Source organism: Lutjanus erythropterus, chromosome 7 (genome assembly GCF_056507025.1).
Source record: "Lutjanus erythropterus isolate fLutEry1 chromosome 7, fLutEry1.hap2, whole genome shotgun sequence".
NCBI classification, from domain to species: domain Eukaryota; kingdom Metazoa; phylum Chordata; class Actinopteri; order Lutjaniformes; family Lutjanidae; genus Lutjanus; species Lutjanus erythropterus.
The window spans coordinates 39,728,755-39,748,657 of NC_139323.1; the positions used below are offsets into that span (position 1 = coordinate 39,728,755).

At 40.1% G+C, this 19,903-nt stretch overlaps 1 protein-coding gene across 1 annotated transcript; it reads left to right on the forward strand.

The window, feature by feature from the left end:
• Positions 1 to 1,605: 1,605 nt before the first annotated feature.
• ptgs2b (prostaglandin-endoperoxide synthase 2b) lies at positions 1,606 to 7,437 on the forward strand. Its single transcript, XM_084723742.1, has 10 exons — positions 1,606 to 1,754; positions 2,091 to 2,207; positions 2,306 to 2,449; positions 2,839 to 2,982; positions 3,308 to 3,489; positions 3,581 to 3,664; positions 3,755 to 4,001; positions 4,897 to 5,183; positions 5,273 to 5,420; positions 6,496 to 7,437. Exons 1-10 carry the CDS (start codon positions 1,694 to 1,696, stop codon positions 6,906 to 6,908), a joined length of 1,827 nt encoding a protein of 608 aa, XP_084579868.1. The 5' UTR covers positions 1,606 to 1,693; the 3' UTR covers positions 6,909 to 7,437.
• The last annotated feature ends 12,466 nt before the right edge of the window (positions 7,438 to 19,903 follow it).

Consider the following 19,903-nt stretch of genomic DNA (forward strand, 5'->3'; position numbering starts at 1 on the left):
AAAGGCTGACGGATCGTTGACTAAATTAGTGAGTTTTGTTAATTTCGTAGAAGATGAATCAGAGCTGACGCGAAAGCATTACTCGGTTATTGACTTTGTCTGCTGAGTTGTCTGCTGGTTATTTCCGTTACACGTTTAAAGCCAAACATCGACTAGGAAACACTTTGGATAGATGGGTCTGACAAAATCATAATTCAATGAAGCGTCTCTTTCTCCGTGCAATATTACTATCAAATATCCTCAAGAAGCACTGTCAGCCAGGCCACCACTGTAAATAAGAATTTGTTCTTAAAAGTAAAATAATTTAGACAATAAAAAACTGTGCATCATACCAACAGAAATCCGGGAGTTTCATACAGCATCAAGTAAATTAATTTCAAACCTTATCACTTATAGATAATGAGGAATACATGCAGACCTGCTCTATGAAAAGTGCCCTGAGATCATTTATGTTATAATTTGGCGCTACATAAATAAAATTGACTTGATTCTTCGAAAAAGTACATTAACTGGAGATTTATAATTAATCAAATACTACAAATACATGTTTTTATGTTTCTTGAGAAGTTACATAGGCTGCAGATCTCATTTATTATTATATAATTAAAGCATTCAGGAGACATTAATATCTTAAAACTGTGTCTTTACTCTTTATCTTGAGGTCTGCCCAAGAGGCGGGCAATACTTTTTTTAATCATGTCTCAGAGGTATTTTATTTTATCATTCCGATTTTTCATGACTTTATCAATCTAATGACCTCATAACGTTGCTGAGTGTTTTAATTGTGCTTTAAAAAATGCATTGAGATCCTGGTGGACCCCAGTCAAAAGCACCCAGTTCAGCTTATGCAGTTTTAGTAGATGGAACTATTTATTGATTGAGTTCATGTTTGTCATGGTTCCGAATTTAAAGTATCACACTTATCAGTGGCATTTTGAAGGAGGCAGACACAGATGCGCAGATTTTTTCCCCTCATGTCTGTTTTCGTTTCACACAATATGAAAATCAGCTGAAACATTTTCTAATTCAGTGGATTTTAATTACATAACTCATTATGTTATAAGAAAGAAATAAGTTAACGTTTTGCTTTGATAATTGCTTCTTAATAGTTTATTCTTGGGGTCCTCAGAGACCCCTCGGTGTCACTGTATGTTGAATATGTTAATAATTTAAAATTGGTTGTGGTGCTGAAGAAACATGAATTAAAATGTAAAAAGATCATAAAACCAATTCCCATCGATCCCCATAGCCTGTTTTACAACTTTCCGTTTTACATGATGTAAAAACTGGAACTTTGCAGGCTTTTTGTAAGAAATTAATTTTGCATTGAAAGGATGCCGTTTTGAAAATAAGGAAAATGAAGGAAAGGGAGAGCAGGAAAGAGTTCAGGATGCCAGTAATCCCAGCTCGATGCCAAAACAAACCATACAAAATAACAGATTGTGAAAGACATAATTTTCCCCCGGTGGTCAGTTGTATTCATCGCCCGTGTCACTCTCCCCTCTTGATCATTTTTTTTATAAGTAACGCAACGTGTTGACGTCATGTGCAGTGTTTAAAAGGTGCTCGGTGAGCAGGTTTGCGCATTCAAACTTGGAGCTTCAGAGCGACACAAGTGCGGAGAAAAAGAAGAGGAGAGAGAGAGAAAAAGATAGAGAGAGAGAAGAAGAAGGTCGGACAAAGTGTTTGTAGTATGAACAAAATCACATTTGCGGTTTTCCTCTTGGCACTGGGTTTTCTTGTCTGCGAAGCTGGTAAGTAAAAAAAAAAAAAAAAAACAGAAAATGATTATTAACAGCTTAACCAGAAGTCAAAACGGTTTTAAGTGACTGAAATTGTATTTGCATATTGAGATTTTTTTTTTACTTTTGTGTCAGAAGACTTGGCTGTGATTTCAAACCACTCACAATATGTTAATGTAGATTTCTTAGGAATATAATAACAATAAAAGTTTTTTTTTTAAATATCATTAAACTGTGTTGTAGCTGAGGTATTATAGTGTTACAGTGATATTTTTAGGATTTTCTAGCTGATTTCTTTTGGTACCTGAGGTGAATTTAACAACCTCCCGACTTTACCTGCTTTTTCAGGTAACCCATGTTGCTCAGAACCATGTCAGAACAGGGGCGTGTGCACAGCGCTGGGAACAGATAATTATGAGTGTGACTGCACACGGACAGGATTTTATGGACAGAACTGCACAAAACGTAAGTATTAATGAAGAACTATTGATTAAGTAATAAAATTAGGTTGTTGTGGTTTATTTTTGTATGATAATTGTCTTTTTCCCTCTTGTGCTTCACAGCTGAGTTCCTCACCTGGCTCAAAATCTCCCTGAAGCCATCGCCCAACACTGTCCACTATCTTCTGACCCACTTCAAGGGTTTCTGGAACATCATCAACAACATCTCATTTCTCAGGGACGCCATCATGAGATATGTGCTCACATGTAAGTGTCTCTACCTAACTAATTATTTCAACTTTAAAAACAAAGTCTGTGTCAGGGCTGCTGTAAAAAAAAAAAAAAAAATAAGTTGGCTGAATAATTGAAATGACAATTTTCAAATATTCAAAACAAATAAACAAGCAACCAAGGTGTGTGTATTAACTTTAAAAAGTTAGAAGAACTCCTGTTTATAAGTTCTGAAAAATTAATACCATACATTTTAAGTTTAATTAACTTGAATGAATACAAAATATTTAACTATATTTACTTGCGAAAAAGAATGATTATGTATCATTTTTTACAGTGAGAAATTGGATTGGACAAATAATTTGTACAGCAGCTAATAGAGAAGCAGTTTAAACTAACAATGAAATGCTTTTTTTTCTCTCCAGCCCGATCCCACTTGATTGATAGTCCTCCAACGTTCAATGCGGATTATGGTTACAAAAGCTGGGAAGCATACTCCAACTTATCCTACTATACGCGCACCCTCCCCCCTGTGCCAGAGGATTGCCCAACCCCAATGGGAGTAGTAGGTGAGTGCGCTTTCTCTGTCTTCGGGCAAACCAGTTTTCTCAGATTCTTGAATACTGAGCAAGACTGGCTTGGCCTCATTACATCATGCATTGAAATTAAGCCCTCTGCTGGATTGACAGAGTGGAAATGTGCTGAGGGAAGACAGTGAAACCTGTCCCAACAGGCCAGAACTTAAGAACACAAAACCATTTTTTTTTTCATGTTTTCCACTGAACACGTCTCAGGATTTTACAGTTAAAGTTAATCTCAGTTAATGTGTTTTATCCAAATTAAACTGGCTATAGTCTTGTACGCTTGCTTTAATGTTCTTAATTGTTCCCGCAGGTAAAAAGGAGCTACCTGACGCCAAGCTACTGGCCGAGAAGCTTCTGGTAAGGAGAGAGTTTATCCCGGACCCACAGGGCACCAGCCTCATGTTCGCATTCTTCGCGCAGCATTTCACCCACCAGTTCTTCAAATCTGACATGAAGAAAGGACCCGCTTTTACTGTAGCTAAAGGTCACGGGGTAAGGACAGCAGATGCCAGAGTTAAGTCAGGAAAGAGACCAAATTTATGAATGAATGAACATGTATTAAGGGTCTTGTCTTTGCTTTCAGGTGGACCTCAACCACATTTATGGAGACAACCTGGAGAGGCAGTACAAGCTCCGACTCTTCAAGGACGGCAAGCTTAAATATCAGGTATGAGAGGAGAGAAAAGGCTGTGTTATAGTTGAAACGGCCAAGTGATTCAGACCGCACACGTGTCTAACAGTCGCGTCCTCTCTGCAGATCCTGGACGGAGAGGTGTACCCCCCAACAGTCAAGGAGGTGGGCGTCGACATGCACTACCCTCCTCACGTTCCCGAATCTCACCGCTTCGCCGTGGGCCACGAAGCGTTCGGCCTGGTCCCCGGTCTGATGATGTACGCCACCATCTGGCTGCGGGAACACAACCGGGTGTGTGACGTGCTGAAGGAGGTCCACCCTGACTGGGACGACGAGAGGATCTTCCAGACCACACGTCTCATTCTCATCGGTGAGTTCATGAGATTTTGACGAAACTTTTCAAAACATTTCCTTGTGGATGTGATGATGGAAGAGTCATGGTATTAATATAGTAACTATGGCAGTTATGAAAAGAGGAAGTTGTTCTTTTTATTTTGGTTGTCACATACTAGCAACCACATCGCCACAAGGATTCAAGTTCTTTTGCAAGAAACAGGTTTCACTGAAAGATGTGAGAAAGAGGACACGTTTTGATATTTGTAGCAGGATTAGGACTGCAACTAAGAGTTATTTTTAATGATTAACCTCAATTATTTTCTTCATTAATCGTGTAGCTGTTTGGTCTATAATGTGAGAAAATGATCAAAAATGATGATTAGTGTTTCACAAAGCCCAAAATGACGTCCTCAAATACCTTGTTCTGTCCACAACTCAAACTTATTCTGTTTACTGTCAGAGAGGAGCAAAGAAACCAGAAAATATTCATATTAAAAAACCTTTAATCAGAGTTTTCTTAAAAAAATACTAAACCAATGAATTGTTTACCAAAATAGTTGGTGACTAATTTAAAAGTCATTACAGCATGCAAATATTTTTCATTCAAAAGTTTCTTCTGGACTCAAATTGTCTTCTAATTCACTGAAAACTTTATTCTCAGTGTCTTCATATTGAACCTTGATTGGCTTCCAAACTTGCTGTGATTTCTCAGATTGTGCTCGTTGGTACACGTCTTAAACTCAGATTTATGGCGAGCACAGAGAAGCTCTCCACCTTCAGCAGATGCATGTGAAAACAGCTTTCTAGTGTCAAACTGCACATAAATCTTTCTGCACAGTGACACTGGAACATCCAGGTGAAATAACAAACGGAAAAACATGTTTTTAAGTGCAGCTGGATCTTAAACATCTGCATTACATGTTATATAGGAGAGACCATTAAGATTGTGATCGAGGACTACGTGCAGCATCTGAGTGGCTACAACTTCAAGCTCAAGTTCGACCCGGAGCTGCTGTTCAACCAGCGCTTCCAGTACCAGAACCGCATCTCATCCGAGTTCAACACCCTGTACCACTGGCACCCACTGATGCCCGACTCTTTCCACATCGAGGAGAAAGATTACAGCTACAAACAGTTCGTCTTCAACAACTCTGTGGTCACCGAGCACGGCATCAGCAACCTCGTGGAGTCGTTTTCCAAGCAGATCGCTGGACGGGTAAGAACTGTGAGAATTAGATCATAACACAGCTGGTACTTTCACTGCTTTCAAAGCTGATTAGCTGACTTTCCATTCATGTTTTTTAGGTCGCAGGTGGCAGAAATGTTCCAGGACCTATACTGTATGTGGCCATTAAGTCCATTGAAAACAGCAGACAAATGCGCTACCAGTCTCTGAACGCCTACAGGAAACGATTCTCCATGAAGCCCTACAGCTCCTTTGAAGACATGACAGGTGAGACAAAGTCAAGATCATTTATGATGGAGGGATGCGCCTGAATCCAAATATTCAGGAAAGCACAAATAATGTGATGGAAAGCGATGTTGCTGATTATTATTCAGAAAAAAATCAGCTCTATGATTACCTTAGCATGGTTAAAAAAGATTGCATCATTAGAAAATTCGCCCAGTTTAACGTGACGGTATTCTATGTAACACAGATACAGAGAAAGAGATCATTTTGTTGGTTGAACAGATACAGATACAAATAATAACGTCTCTGCACCTCTATTACAAAGTCTAATACTTGCAGGGTGGAAAGGTTGACGTCAGAAGATTATTTAGAGGTTATTATCATCATGAAGCAAAAGGAAATGCTGCCTCCAGACAGATTATTTAATTATTAACACCATTTTCATGGACTGATTGTAGGAATTCCATATGTTCTCGAGAAACACACCCAGACTCTGCAGATCAAAGCTTTTGTCAGAGAAAAGTTATTATTAAAGAAATGGTTTGGACTCAGCTTTAGTCCCCAGCAGCTTTAGGAGAGCAGGAATTTATTTGCGTGACTCTAAAGAACCAGATGTTCATTTCATCTTGAGATAGTGTAAGCAGATTGTCATCACAAGAGAGCAAGACATAAACAGACAGGAGAGGCATCCTGCCTCACAGGAGAAGATTTAAACTTCCCGAAAATAAAAAAAGAGGTTTTAATGTTGATAAAAAAAAAAACTACCTGTGATGTATGAGGACAGAAAAATAGAGAGAAGTAGGAGGAAGTAGTAAAGACAAGAAGAGAGATTGCTGGATTTGAATCAGTCAAAACACAGAGCTCATATTTGGACTACCAGCGAGGTTTGCAGCTGCTGAGCAATTGAGAGAAGCCATACTGTAAAAAATGTTGAAGGCAGCTGTCTTCACCAGACATTTTAGTTTTTACTTTCACTTCCATGAGTTTACTCAGCAATTTTTGGGGTTTCTAAAGCTTTAAGAATCAAGCTGGCTTGAATTTTTTTGAAAGTTTTCTCTGCTTTTTGTTTTTTAAGGTGCAGATTAACTAAAACTATTTGCTTCTTTGTGTTGCCCAGGTGAGAAAGAAATGGCCGCAGTGCTCGAGGAGCTGTACGGACACGTCGACGCCGTGGAGCTCTACCCGGGTCTGCTGGTGGAGAAACCCAGGCCCAACGCCATCTTTGGGGAGACCATGGTGGAGATGGGGGCCCCTTACTCCCTCAAAGGCTTGATGGGAAATCCCATCTGCTCCCCGGAGTACTGGAAGCCGAGCACGTTTGGAGGCAGCGTGGGCTTCGACATCGTCAACACCGCGTCCCTGCAGAAGCTCGTCTGCAATAACGTGCAGGGCCCCTGTCCCGTTGCGTCCTTTCACGTGCCCGACGTTAAAGACACGGGCTCCATGATCATCAACTCCAGCACGTCCCACTCACGAGGCAGTGATATCAACCCTACAGTCATCTTGAAAGAAAGGACTACTGAGCTCTAATTTGTATTAACTGTATTTTTTTTTTTAAATATGAGTATTTATTTATTTATTTATTTTGGTATTTATTGTCCTATATTTATAAAATAATATGAAAAAGTGCAACGCAATTGTTTTTTTTTAATGTATTTTGTATATTTTCGTTGGGTTTTCAAGAACAAAAGTTTGGCTATTTATTGAAAGATGCATTGTATTATAAGTTATTGTTACAGTAATGACCTCAGTCACTAAAACTTGATACTTGAAGGTTAGTTTACAGCTTCAAATACATGGTAGTGTACGTTCCATGTCTGATGTAAATATCAGTTCATTCAGTTGTTTTGTGTGACAGTTTGAGAATATAGCTGTCATGTTGATCTCATTTATCACAAAGTACATTCCTGTTTTATTATTGTCTCTCTGATGTTTTACTTCTTCATTTAAGCTGCACTGTTGTTTAAAAGTTTTGTTTTTTTTTTGCTGTCAGTGCCTCTGGACTTGCAAGTTTGACATTAATAAATGCCTCCAGGAAATGGAGCACATTTCTCAGAAATCAGTTGACTATGTCGTCATTTTCACTTTGCGACTCTGACTGTGCTCTTATTGAAACTCTCTGACTGAAGCCATGGCTGTTACTGCAGAGGCTGTTGCTCCTCTGTCAGCCAAGAACACACAGCCGTTAAGAGCTCACACAGTTCGCTAAACTTTCCACATCCCACAGATATTTTAATGTGGGTGTGACATCTGACGGTTTTGTAATTAATTTAACTTACATGTCTTTATAAATTTGTTTTCTGTATTTGTACATTGACAGAAATTGGGACAGTCATAAGAATACAGACCATCTTATCCCAGAACAGAAGAGATTTTTTATTGTGGTAGATTACAAACATTTAAATTAATTAACCACTTAATTAAATGGTAAATGGAATGCATTTATAATGCTTTTCTATATCGACAACAACAACACGTCAACATTCACACACCGATGGCGGAGGCTGCTCTTCAAGATGACAACCTGCTCATCAGGAGCGATGCAGCACTTCATATGCAAAGTATCAAAGTATCTTAACCAAGGACACTTTGACATGCAGACTAAAGAAGCCGGGATTGAATTCATGACATTCTGATTAGTTGGCAACCTGCACACCTTCCTGAGCCGCTGCGTATGATCCTTATGTTTGCAAACATCAGCCTCAATGTCTGAGAGACAAGGTTGTTATAGTTACTAAAACTAGAAGACTAAAGACTAAAACAAGGTGAGAAAAACAACAAAAATGAAAACTAACTCCAACAATATTGCCTACTTCCAAAACTAACTAAAGTAAAATAAAAAAATATATATACAAAAATACTTAAGTCATTGTCAATTTGGTCAAATTTGTAGCTCAGTTGGTAGAGCGTTGGCCCCGTGTACGAGGCTGTGAGGCCCCTGCAGCAGCCGTATGTTTGACTCCTGCATGTGGCCCTTTGCTGCATGTCAGGCCTTAACCTCACTGTAAACTGTCCTTTCAATAAAGGCATAAAAACCTAGAAAAACATTTTAAAAAATACAAAAAGCTTGAGCAACACATACGCACCAATGAGGAGGCATCGGCTGCTAAGTCAGTTGCGTTCATAAACTGTTGCATTTGTATTATAATACCTATTATGAACTTCTTAAACCTGCCCCTGACAAATACATGCATATTATCTAAAAAACTATGTAACCTAATAAAACTAAACTGAATTGAAACAAAAAATTAAAAAATTAAATAAATGGAGGCACCCTGGTGGTGCATGTCACCCCCCCACACACACACACACTCTTTCTCCCCCTGTCCTGTCCAAGCTTCAGCTGTCCTGTCAAAAAAAAAGGTTCTGGGTCCAAGCCTGCTGGTTTTCTGTGCGGAGTTTTCACGTTGTCCTCATCCTTCCGGACCAGTCCAGTTCCCCTCCTGCAGAGGTGCAGGACTTGAGACAATGACTTGTCTTATATGTGATTAAAGTCACAAAGTCACAATATTGCTTGACTAACACTGGCAAAGACTCAAGTTCGACATGACTAGAGAGATGACTAGAGACTAGAGATGACTTAAAAGGACTTGACTTTTTTTTTTTTAGATGAACTATTTTCATTTTTCTTGGCAGTATTTTGTCTACTTTCAAGACTAAACATTCCTGCTCAACCTTCATCTGCTGTGCACATTTACTGTATGTATAAACATATTCTTAACTACAGATTGGAAAGTGCAGCTGATCAATGATGAACAGCAAATAAATCAGCTTTTTCAGAAGGCTGACGTGACTTCAGCATGGCTTATAGGAGGGTTTGAGGAGTCGCTGCTTTAATCTTAACCTACATTACCATCACACACACACACACACACACACACACACACACACACACACACACAAATATATGACCACTAGCTGACTTTTTGCAGTGGAAGAGCTCTCACTTGTTAGTTCATCTGATAAAACATGTAGACACTTGTCAGGCTTGAGGAAGCCTCTACGCTGATGGCGTGATCTCCTGCTTCACAGATAAGATGTGGAGAGAAAGAATCATGTGAGGAGGAACAGATCAGAAATTTCTCACTTTCTCTTTGAGGCTTTGTCCGATAATTAGATAAAATCATTCTATCAGTCCACATTCCTGAGGCAGAGTAAGATTTTTCTTGAGTAAAATTACCAGTGTATTCTCAGAAACAGTTTCTGCATCCTGCTTTGTGTTGGTTTTAGATAACTAACATAACACATGCAGCATGGTGTGTATCAGAGAGGAAAACATGAAGTGGGCGGCTGCGGAATAACGCACGTTCCTAAAACTTTCCGTTAGTTGATGCAAGTATTTCTGGGAAAAGATGCAGAGGGATAAAAAGGCTTTTTTACTGTACATGAGGTGTGAAGACCCGCTCAGTCCAAACACGCACAGCAGCAGTATAGACTGGCAGTAAAGTTATTTTTCTGGGGTACTCGTTCCAGCTAAACACACGGTGGAAAGAATGTTGACGTGACTGGCGGCACAGAGTGGTGAGTCGGGCCGCCGGGTATCATCCCTTCTAAACACAGACAATGACAAGCCAGATTTTCCCATCCATTCACACATTTCTCACAACCGATACAGAGACCACATTTACTCTCTCCCCTCACGTCGGACGATTCGAGTTTTATGCACAAAACCACACAGAAGCGAGGAAATTACATTAATTAAGTCATGTGCATCAGTTGTCATCTCAACTGAAGCTGATAGACAGTTCCTTGTCCGTCTCGTAATCTTTGTCCCGCACTTCAAAGAACCAGGCGTAGGATTCCCCATCAGGGGGACTTGGCCATCACAGCATGAAAATGACCTAATTGTGCGTGCACAATGTTGTTTTCCCCACTGTCATCTGCCCGAGGGTGAGTATTAGTGTTTCATTGTGCATCAGTGTGTGGCATGTTCAGGTCCCTGTCTATGAGATCGGACATGGGGGCACATCTTGCTTTGTGTGAGTGTAATGAGCATGAGCAGGCCGTGGGCCCTGGTGTGGGAGGAGATCAGGAGACTTCAGTGTGTGTTTTCCCTCTGACCGCCCTCTGACCGCCTCTGGACCTCTCTGAACCAGACCCAGCGCGGAGTTACGTGACGCCTTGCAGATGGCAGGAACCGGTGCCAACTGGGAACTGCCGCCAGCCACCTCTGCACGAGAAACACTGGCGCTGACCCACAAATGTCGATGTCCTGACAGGACAGTCTTTTTTTGTCGGTCGAAACACAATGTTAAATGTTATATTCTCAAAACGAAAGTTAACTTTAGGGTCGCTTCTTATCATCAAATATTTGAATCATTAGTTGAAGCCCTCTCAGTCAGCTGAGGTTTTTCCAGTCAGACGATTGTTTTTTTTTCCTTTGTCAGTCAGTGTGAATAACACAAACAGGATAAAACAGATGTAAGCTCACAAAAATGCACAGGAAAGATTTCAGTGAGGAATTAAGGACAATCATAATTATATTGTGATATTAGCTGGCATATATATTCAAACAAACCCTCATGACAACATGTGCTGGTGGTTATCTGACGACTTTTGCTTGTTTTTGCTTGCTTATCTGTTTTATTGCTCTCACCAAGCTCAACAGACTTCTTCATCCTGATGCAGCCATCAGCCGTGAAACAGGCTGCAATATAAGAGCCGATTTATCACCTTCACCAAAGCCACCAGACTCCTTTTACAGAGACAGTAGTTTTAACATTGTAAAACCAACGTCAGTCAAACACAACAAAAATGTAATGAATCTCACCAAAAGTGTCTGGTTCTTTCCATTTCTCCCAACAATCACCAGCTCTCATTTGGTCAAAATAAACCCTTAATTTGAGCTTTGATGTGAAAATATCAGGAGAGGAACGAGAGGGAGATCAGACATTAGAGAACCAGCGCTGAGCCAGGATATTTTCACATCTAACTCTGTGAATTAAGGGTTTATTTTGACCACACCCAAGCTGTTGATTGTTGAAGGAGTGGAAAGATGATCTGTATATCTCTGTATCATTCAATAATGTTGTCAGACACTTATAATAACCATCTGAGTCTGTCACTGGCAAATAAGGATAAGGATTACATTGCATTCAAGTTGACAGCTGCAGTCCTCTCCCTCAATGCTGAACCAATTAAAAAAACTTACTTAGACAAGTAAACATGAGTCCATTTTGAAAAGTACCAAAGTTACCCTTTAAGAGTACTCCATTGCACTCCTATAACATTGTTAGGCTCACGACGGGCATTCAAAAGAGAAACTGATGCAGCAGAACGTGGTGCATACATCACCCACGCTGCAGCTCAACTGCTGGCAGTTCGGTTAGAGTTTGGGTTGGTTTGGTTGTGTTATGTAACATAAGCAAATGGATCTGTGAGCCTGTAAGCTGGTGAACTCACTTCTTTTTGAATCCACTCCCCATTTTTTTTTCATTTCCAACACACACACAAACACACACACACACACACACACACACACACACACACACACACACACACACACACACACACACTGCTTCTGGCAAAGCTTTGCCTCCTCCACTCTTGTGTACTCTGGGTGCTTTTGCATTGTGCTCACTGCTTTAGCTCAGCATGCTACTTAGCTAATCCAGAGGGCAACTGTATTTCCATGAGTTGCAATAAATGGTTAAATATATGACAAGAGGGCGGCATGGTGGTGCAGTGGTTTGTAGCTGGGGCAGGGTTTCTGTGTCCGCGTGGGTCCTGTCCGGGTTCTCCGGGTTCTTCCCACGGTCCAAAGACTTGCAGCATAATAAGTTAATTGGTGACTCTAAATTGCCCATAAGTGTGAAGGTGTGAATGTGAGTGTGGGTGGTTGTCTGTCTCTGTGTGTCAGCCCTGTGATGAACTGGCGACTTGTCCAGGGTGAACCCCGCCTCTCACCCAGTGTCAGCTGGGATAGACTCCAGCTCCCCGTGACCCTTCAGGGATAAGCAGTTATGGACAATGAATGAATGCATGAATATATGACAAGAGTGTTAAATGAACTGTATTACTCTCATTAATGTGACCATGTCACTATTTATTACTACTTGTTGATAATATATTTATCCTTTGCAGTTTTGAATGTCACATTCACATCATAATATTTTTACAGCATCACTGAGTTACTTGTAAATGATAATTTCATTGTCATGTATAGTACTTTGTATATTGTTTCATTTGTGCGTTCATGTGCAGTGTTTAAGTAGAGTTACTGTATTCCCTCGGTTGAGGTAGTTGGTTCCTACCTGCCCTTGTTTTTGTGGGGACAGGTATGAGTGATACACACAGGGAGTGCCTCTTATTACCCGTAGCCCAGAAGAACTGGGGAACACGACTAACGATACACTTGTGACAGTTTAAAGGTCAAGCTGGGGCATGTTGTCACAGACATTGAGTTCTGATGAATATTATTCAGCCACTGAGGATGTTTGAATTTACTGTTGCACCACTCTATGAATGTAAGTCATAGATGATGAATATGATGAGGTGTGGACTTCAGATGAGCTCACCTTGTCACTGGAAGGTGATTACTTAAAGTGTCTAAAGTGACAGCCGGCAGCAGCACAGAGGAGAACGGATTTAAAGTTCAACAGCAACGATACGATTGACTGATGGAGAACGGTCAACATCAGAGAGAGATGGACAATCGTGAATGAATGAATGTGGAGCTTCATGAAATGATGTTGTGATTGCTGTTAGTGAGCCAAGAATTACAACAGTGTTTCAGTAAATGTGCTTAAGCAACTTACAAAAACTGATTATTACAGCACATGTAAAGTAATGATTGCTGCAATTTTGCCCGGCCTGTATCCACCCATATGTGAATGGGAGTTTTTTGAATGCAGAATCTCTTCTTGTGATGATGTGAAGTGTTTTGCTTCTGTCTGGGCAACGCAGTCGCCGGAGGGGAGATCTGAGAGTCACTGTCGATGATGTCATTCTTTCGAAACGATGGCGGTTTCACTTGACTCTGTATGCACTCACACTGATAACATTTTCTTCATACTTGAGCATGAGCATGCGACACCTTAAGTCATAGTGACTGTGAGGGAAAGCCCAGGGCGTTTGAAATGTTGGTCAGGTAAGATTCCTACGAAACCCACAGTTTACGAACAGTTTACTCTCTTTCTTTCTATTTCTGTGAAGTCGATGGTTAAGTACAAAACAGTAGTTTTGATTGAACAGAAAACGTGCCATTGATTTCATCCCATGGGATTAAAAAGAAGCTATTAGAAGGAAGGCGGGGAAGGGCAGGAGATCCACACACACAATGAAACATTGTGCAAGTAAGAAGGAGAGAAGACTGATGATTCATCCTCATTTGTGTGTTTACAATGATTTGTCTGCGGTTGTGTTTGGTTTGCACAATATGATACAATAAAATTATATTGCATTAAAATTCTGATCAACCAACGGTAAACTGTGGGAATGTACCACTGATTCTGACTTAAAAATATAACTGTAAAGCCTTTGGTGAAGAGCAGGTGAGGTTAATCTTTCTTACTACACCTGCTGAACAAGGAAGCATTGAGAGTTTAATATGAAGAATAAGAAAGAAAGAAAGATTTAGAAGCCAACTCCACTACTGAAATAACTCACACACAAACACAACACTGTTTGAAGGTCTTGTTAATGTTCCTCTTATCTATCCTACTGAGTGATAGGAACCACGTAGGTCCTTGTCGTCTGGTGAAAACAAGCACCGCAGTGCCGAGCCAGCCAATACGTGTGGTGTACATGTGTGTGTGGCAAACTCTTCATCACGGGTTGCAGATCCAAGTGAATCAGACAAGAGTCTTTGTGATGGTGCAACTAAAGTTTTTACTGTGAAAAAATAGTCCTGCCGTAGAACACCTGCTTTGAGTTTAAAGGTCTGTCCTCTTGAAAGGCTGCTGGGTGCAGAAGGTTTTTTGATGTGACCCTTGTAAACAACATACAGTAACATAGGAAGAGGAGTTAAAACCGAGCTGCTGTATATTTCCATTGACTTGCAGTAAAAGTTTGCATTATAAGCCCCCTGAAACAAATTCAGTTACATTGCACAGTGCAGCTATAAAACAAATTTACTGCTCAAACAATAGAAATAACAGGTTTGATCCAACTTTGTCAACTGCAACAAACCTTGAGTGTACCAAATCAATGCATGAAGTGTTTTATTTATTTATGTTTTATATTATTTTATTCATTCATGTTGTGTCGTTTTACTTTGAAACTCTCGTTTCAGATCGCTTCACTTCCTGCCCCTGTGTTTTCCTTCCCTTTCGATGGCTTCACCTGTGTCTGATTGTTTGTCCTGCCCTGAATAGTCTCACCTGTGTCTCGTTGTCCTTCCCCTCACCAGACTATTTAGTGTGTGTTTGTCTTATGTCCTTGTTCTGGTGTCCTTTTCTTGTTTTTTTGGATTGTGCCTGTTGTTTGCCTCCACTGATTGTCCTTCTGTGCACCAAACTCACCTTTTGACCAGTAAAGACTGTGCTATTTTACCTGAACCGTCTCCAGAGTCCACTCTCATCCGTTCACCAGCTGTAACATGAAGAGGAACAAAGAGAACTACATGCAATCCTGTGCTATCAAAAGCCCAAACAAATCATGACGCTGTAATGTTGCAAGAGGTTTCAGTTGTAAGGAAAGTACAGATTTGATAGCTGCAGATCTTCTCACAGCAAAATGAGTGAAAGTTAGTTCATATCAAAGTTGTGCTGTCACATAACAAAGTGATTGCAATTTACAAATATATTTCTAATATACTGTCATTTCCAATATATTTAAAAAAAAAAAACAGTCCAGTTCATGGTTAACCAGCCCAGCTTCTGTCCACACACCCAAACCCATGTCAATCGCACAATGCAAACCAAAGCAGGCCAACTGGGTGAAAACCACCCTGGCAACACCGTATGTTGAGTTTTATTTCACGTAAATTCAGCTTGGATCCATTTTATTGGTTGCCTCCCCTATCATGGTTAGTGTTTGATTTAAAACAATGTTAACCTTTTTTTCCGTCTGTGAAGGGAGGCGTGCCAGATAAGAGATAAATAAAGAAAGACGAAAATAAAGAACAAAGAAAGATGGAGCAAATATCTTGCCAGAGTTTGACCCTCATGTTCTCTCCTTCAGCAAGGAGGTATTTTCCATTTCCACATCTTACGTGTACATTAGAGGAGCGTCGCTGACAGAAACTTCCTCCAGTATCTGTTAACCGAGCCTTTTTAGGTCACACGGGGGTGAAGAGGCCCTCAGTCTACCAATCTATGTCACAAGATGACAAAACAACAAAACAAAAAACACAAAACAGCTGTTTAACTGTCAGGAATCACACGAACACGCAGTCAAACATCATATCATCGATGTGCACTCACACTGTTACTCATCTATCAGACATACACACACATCACTCACATACATTATACAAAACCATTAAAGGGCCTGATGAAGCAGACGCAGCGGATGACATCACATACCAGAGATGTTAGAGGTGATCTGCACTTAACATGATAAGAAGCAGTTTATGAAACCTGAAACACTGGTGTTTTAAGAGTTTTTACGTGCAGCCTCAGTAGTAATTTTCTCATCACATCAGTCATGTTGAATGACAGGTTACTGGAATGCCCGGATGTACATTAGAGGGGTTATTACTGGCCACAACAGTGTGTGTGGCTGGTATTGTTTTCACCCTGTGACTTGTGTGTGTGTCATCATGGCAAAAGGTGAAATTGAAGATAGGTGTGGTACGAGGAAGAGCGCCATAAGTAGAGACGCACGAATAATAGTCATAGCTCCACCTACTGGTGACAGGAAATTATAGGCTCTATATTGAATATAATACAATACAATCTAATTATAAAGGAAGGAATTGTTGTGACAAAAAAGTCTCAGAAGATGGGCCAGTAAGATCTGGGCTTATTGCCACAACACCTTATCAACCTTATTAAAAAAAACCCAGATATCACCCTTATTTCAAAGTCCAGACCATCATCAGAGAAAGAATCACTGGAGGAGTAAAAAGTTCTACCATACAAAGTTTATTGATCTCTCTGATACAGAAAAATCAACAAGCGTGAGTCAGTCCACCCTGTTCAATTCCTGAGTGCCTCCTCCCTCTTTTGACATTTCGCTCAATAAAAAAGGTCAGTTCTTAAGAGGGCTAATAATATTGACCCTGGTAATTGTTGTTTTTTTCTGAAATAATTCTGTTATTATGTGCAAATAAATTATTTACGCTTGCTCTGTTAAAAAAGCACTTGGGAAATTTTGAAAACTCTGGTTTTTGGCCTTCTCATAATTCACAGTGCAGCAAAAGTCTACTTCCCTTAAGTTCGTGTGGTTTAATAGCATATATATATATATATATATATATATATATATATATATATATATATACATGTATGTATATATATATATACATATATATACATATATATACATATATATATTTTAAAATAATATAAGTCAAGTATCACATAAATTTTCCCAACTAATTTCCCCTAGCAGTTGACTTGTAGTGTGCCACATGATCAAGCATGCGCTTCAAGCCGAAACAGTCCAGGTAAAATTCCCCTAAGGAAAATACCATAGTGAAGAGTATGCCAAATATATCACTACATGGTGAATATCATGATGAAAATATGCCACTACATAATCTCTGTCTGTTTGTATGTCATTTACACACAGATGAGGACTTTTTTTTTTTTTCAAGTATTTCAGTATTTGTAGTTGTCAACAAGTCCGTTGTTCTTTGGTGAATCTCTCATTGACCCTGGTCATTTTTGTTTTTTTTTCTGAAATTATTCTGTTATTATGTGCAAAGAGAAATAATTTATGCTTGCTCTTGCTCTGTTAAAAAAGCACTTGGGAAAATTTTGAAAACTGTATCTCGAAACTCTTCTTCACTTGTTGGTTTTAATGCTGGGGACCCAAAGGAGTGCATGGTTGAATTTAGTGGAATTTGGAGAGATGGTGGCGCTACAACCACAAAGTTTATGTTTTGGCCTTTGACGTTTGAAGTCTCAGAATCAAATTATGTTTTTCCTGGATATGGATATGACACATCTCTCCATTTAAGGCCTTTGTGTCTTGATCATACTTCCCAACCTTGAGACCTAAAAAAAATTTGTGGATTTCGAAACTATAGTTTGTGGTCTAGGAGTTGTCCAGAGCAGCTTCATAAACTTTGTTTCTTGCATTCTGGGGACTTTTTCTTTCCGTGAGAAACAGGATATCTGAAATTTGCTCAAGCATTTCTTTCTCTTAATACTCACTATATCACCCCTGAGGTGGGTCAGACACAAAGGACAGCTGGATACAGCAGACATCAGCAGCTCACTTCCTCATCACATACTGCTGTGTTGTTGTAAACTTTGCAGCATGAGAAACAGGTTGTGATAACAAAAAAGGGGAAGAAACATTTAAACATTTGCCAAAAACAGAGAACAATACAGGAGAACTGCAAACCCAGGAGGAAACAGGAAGAGGTCTCCTGGGAAAATCGCAAGGGTTTGCAAGTATGATCTTATTTGATTTCTTGTCATTTCGAATTTTGTCCAAATCGTTTTTTTTTGCTATTGCGCCTTCAAAGGTTGAGCTATCGTCTGTAAAATTGGTGCAGAACATCGCTGGATAAGAGATGTTGTGGGCAGGGCTCATTACTAAAAATATCACATCACTTGAACTTTGTGCCATCGCATTTGATGAGCACGTCAACATTTGATGTTTGAGTGACAGTGACAAATGTGTTCATCCAACTGACTTCACACTTGCAGGTGTATTGCTGAGAATCCAAGGCAGTGCAGTGTCGAGTGTGGAGCCAGTTGGGCGAGTGTTCCTCGAAAAAAACTGCCGGGCAGTCAGCCCGCTCTGATTGGCCACGTCCCCAACTGGTACAGCACCTAGCAGGTTAACCCGATCCACTTCGTATGTGTTTCAGCAAAGCCTATGATGTTAAATAGTGAGGCTTGTGAATTTTTCATCAAACACTTTGGCCATGATGACGCATCATTTGCCATGAAGCAGGGAGTTGTTGTAACTTGAGAGAGTACGGTGTGGCTGGTATTGGTTTCACCTCGGCAGGTGGTTATAAGTCTGCAGACAGATTTTGTCAGTGTGATAGTGTTTCAACCGTGCAAGATGCTTTACTTACTTATAAACTGCACAGGTGTGCAGCTGAGATCAATATGAAGGTTGAGTAAGAAGATAGGTGCGGTCAGAGTCAGGAGCTCTGAGTATTAATGTAATGATGTTGTAATGAGTAGACATGGGTCAGAAAGTTCACATGTTGATGAGGTTGCAGCTGGTGTGATCCCATTGTAAGATGGTTGCTGTAATGCTTCCTTCTGTTTGTATCAGCAGCAAAGGGACCCCTTCCTAAAGCAATTTTAATGTAAGCGATGGAGGACAAAAACAGCCTGTTCTCTTTCCCAAGTCGTCTACATGAGAATCACCAGGCTTTCAAGTCACTTCAATGTAAATCCACCCAGTTAGGATGACCGCATCCGCGCATTGGACTTTGACCGTCCAAGACAGTAGATGATTAGTTTCCCAATCTTCTGCTGTAACTGCATTTCCTTCTCTTTGCTGTAGTTTCCATCATATTCTGCGCGGTTTGCAAATCTGTGACAAGTACATTTTTCACACTGGGGGGAAGGGTGGCAAAGAACGTAACAGGCTGAGTTTCTGTCCTGATTTTTGAAGACTAGAGTTGATCAAAATGTGGAACATCGGACGAGGGATAAAAATGCTGTGCACATTAAGCGGGAACATCCGGTCACTCTGGCACCAGTTGATGATTAATTGGTCAGACAGCACTTATGAAAACACAACTCTACGTTATCTAAAGTTTTAAGTAACATAACATTACATGTGTCACATGACTTGCATCACCACTTACTTTACTTACATCCATGTGACGCATGTACTTATTTTAACTCAAACCATAATCTTTTCCTGAACCTAAACAAGTAGTTCTGGCACCTATACCTAACCTAACCAGTTCTGTGTGACGGCTGCCTCTTAAGTCTCCAGTGTGTGTGTTTGCAAGTATTTAAAGGCAGATTATGGCAGAAATGTGTTTTCGTCACCTTAGAATGAGCGGTTATCTCTACAGAGGTCCTCTTCCACAGAGGTCACTATGTTGCACTGCCATGTTTCTACAGTAGCCCAGCATGGACAAAGTAAACTCTGGCTCTAGATGCAGCCTTTCATGTTTCATGCTAAATTTCATAGGTTCTCCTATGGTCACAGTCTTTTCAGCACAGAATTTCCTCTTCTTGCCTCATCAGACAGTGTTTTTTTTTTATTGAACCATCCCAAAGTTTTCATGTAGGTGAAATTTTAACTTTGGACAGGACCTCTGCATCCAGTGTTTTATGCTAAGCTAGCTAATATCATCCTGATCTATACTTCTTTAATGCACTGACATGAGAATGATCAGTCTTCTCATCTTACTCTCAGAATTCTGAAAATCCTGAACTATTCCTGGACCAGTGGGCACAATTACTTAGGATGGGTGGGTGTAGAACAGGAAC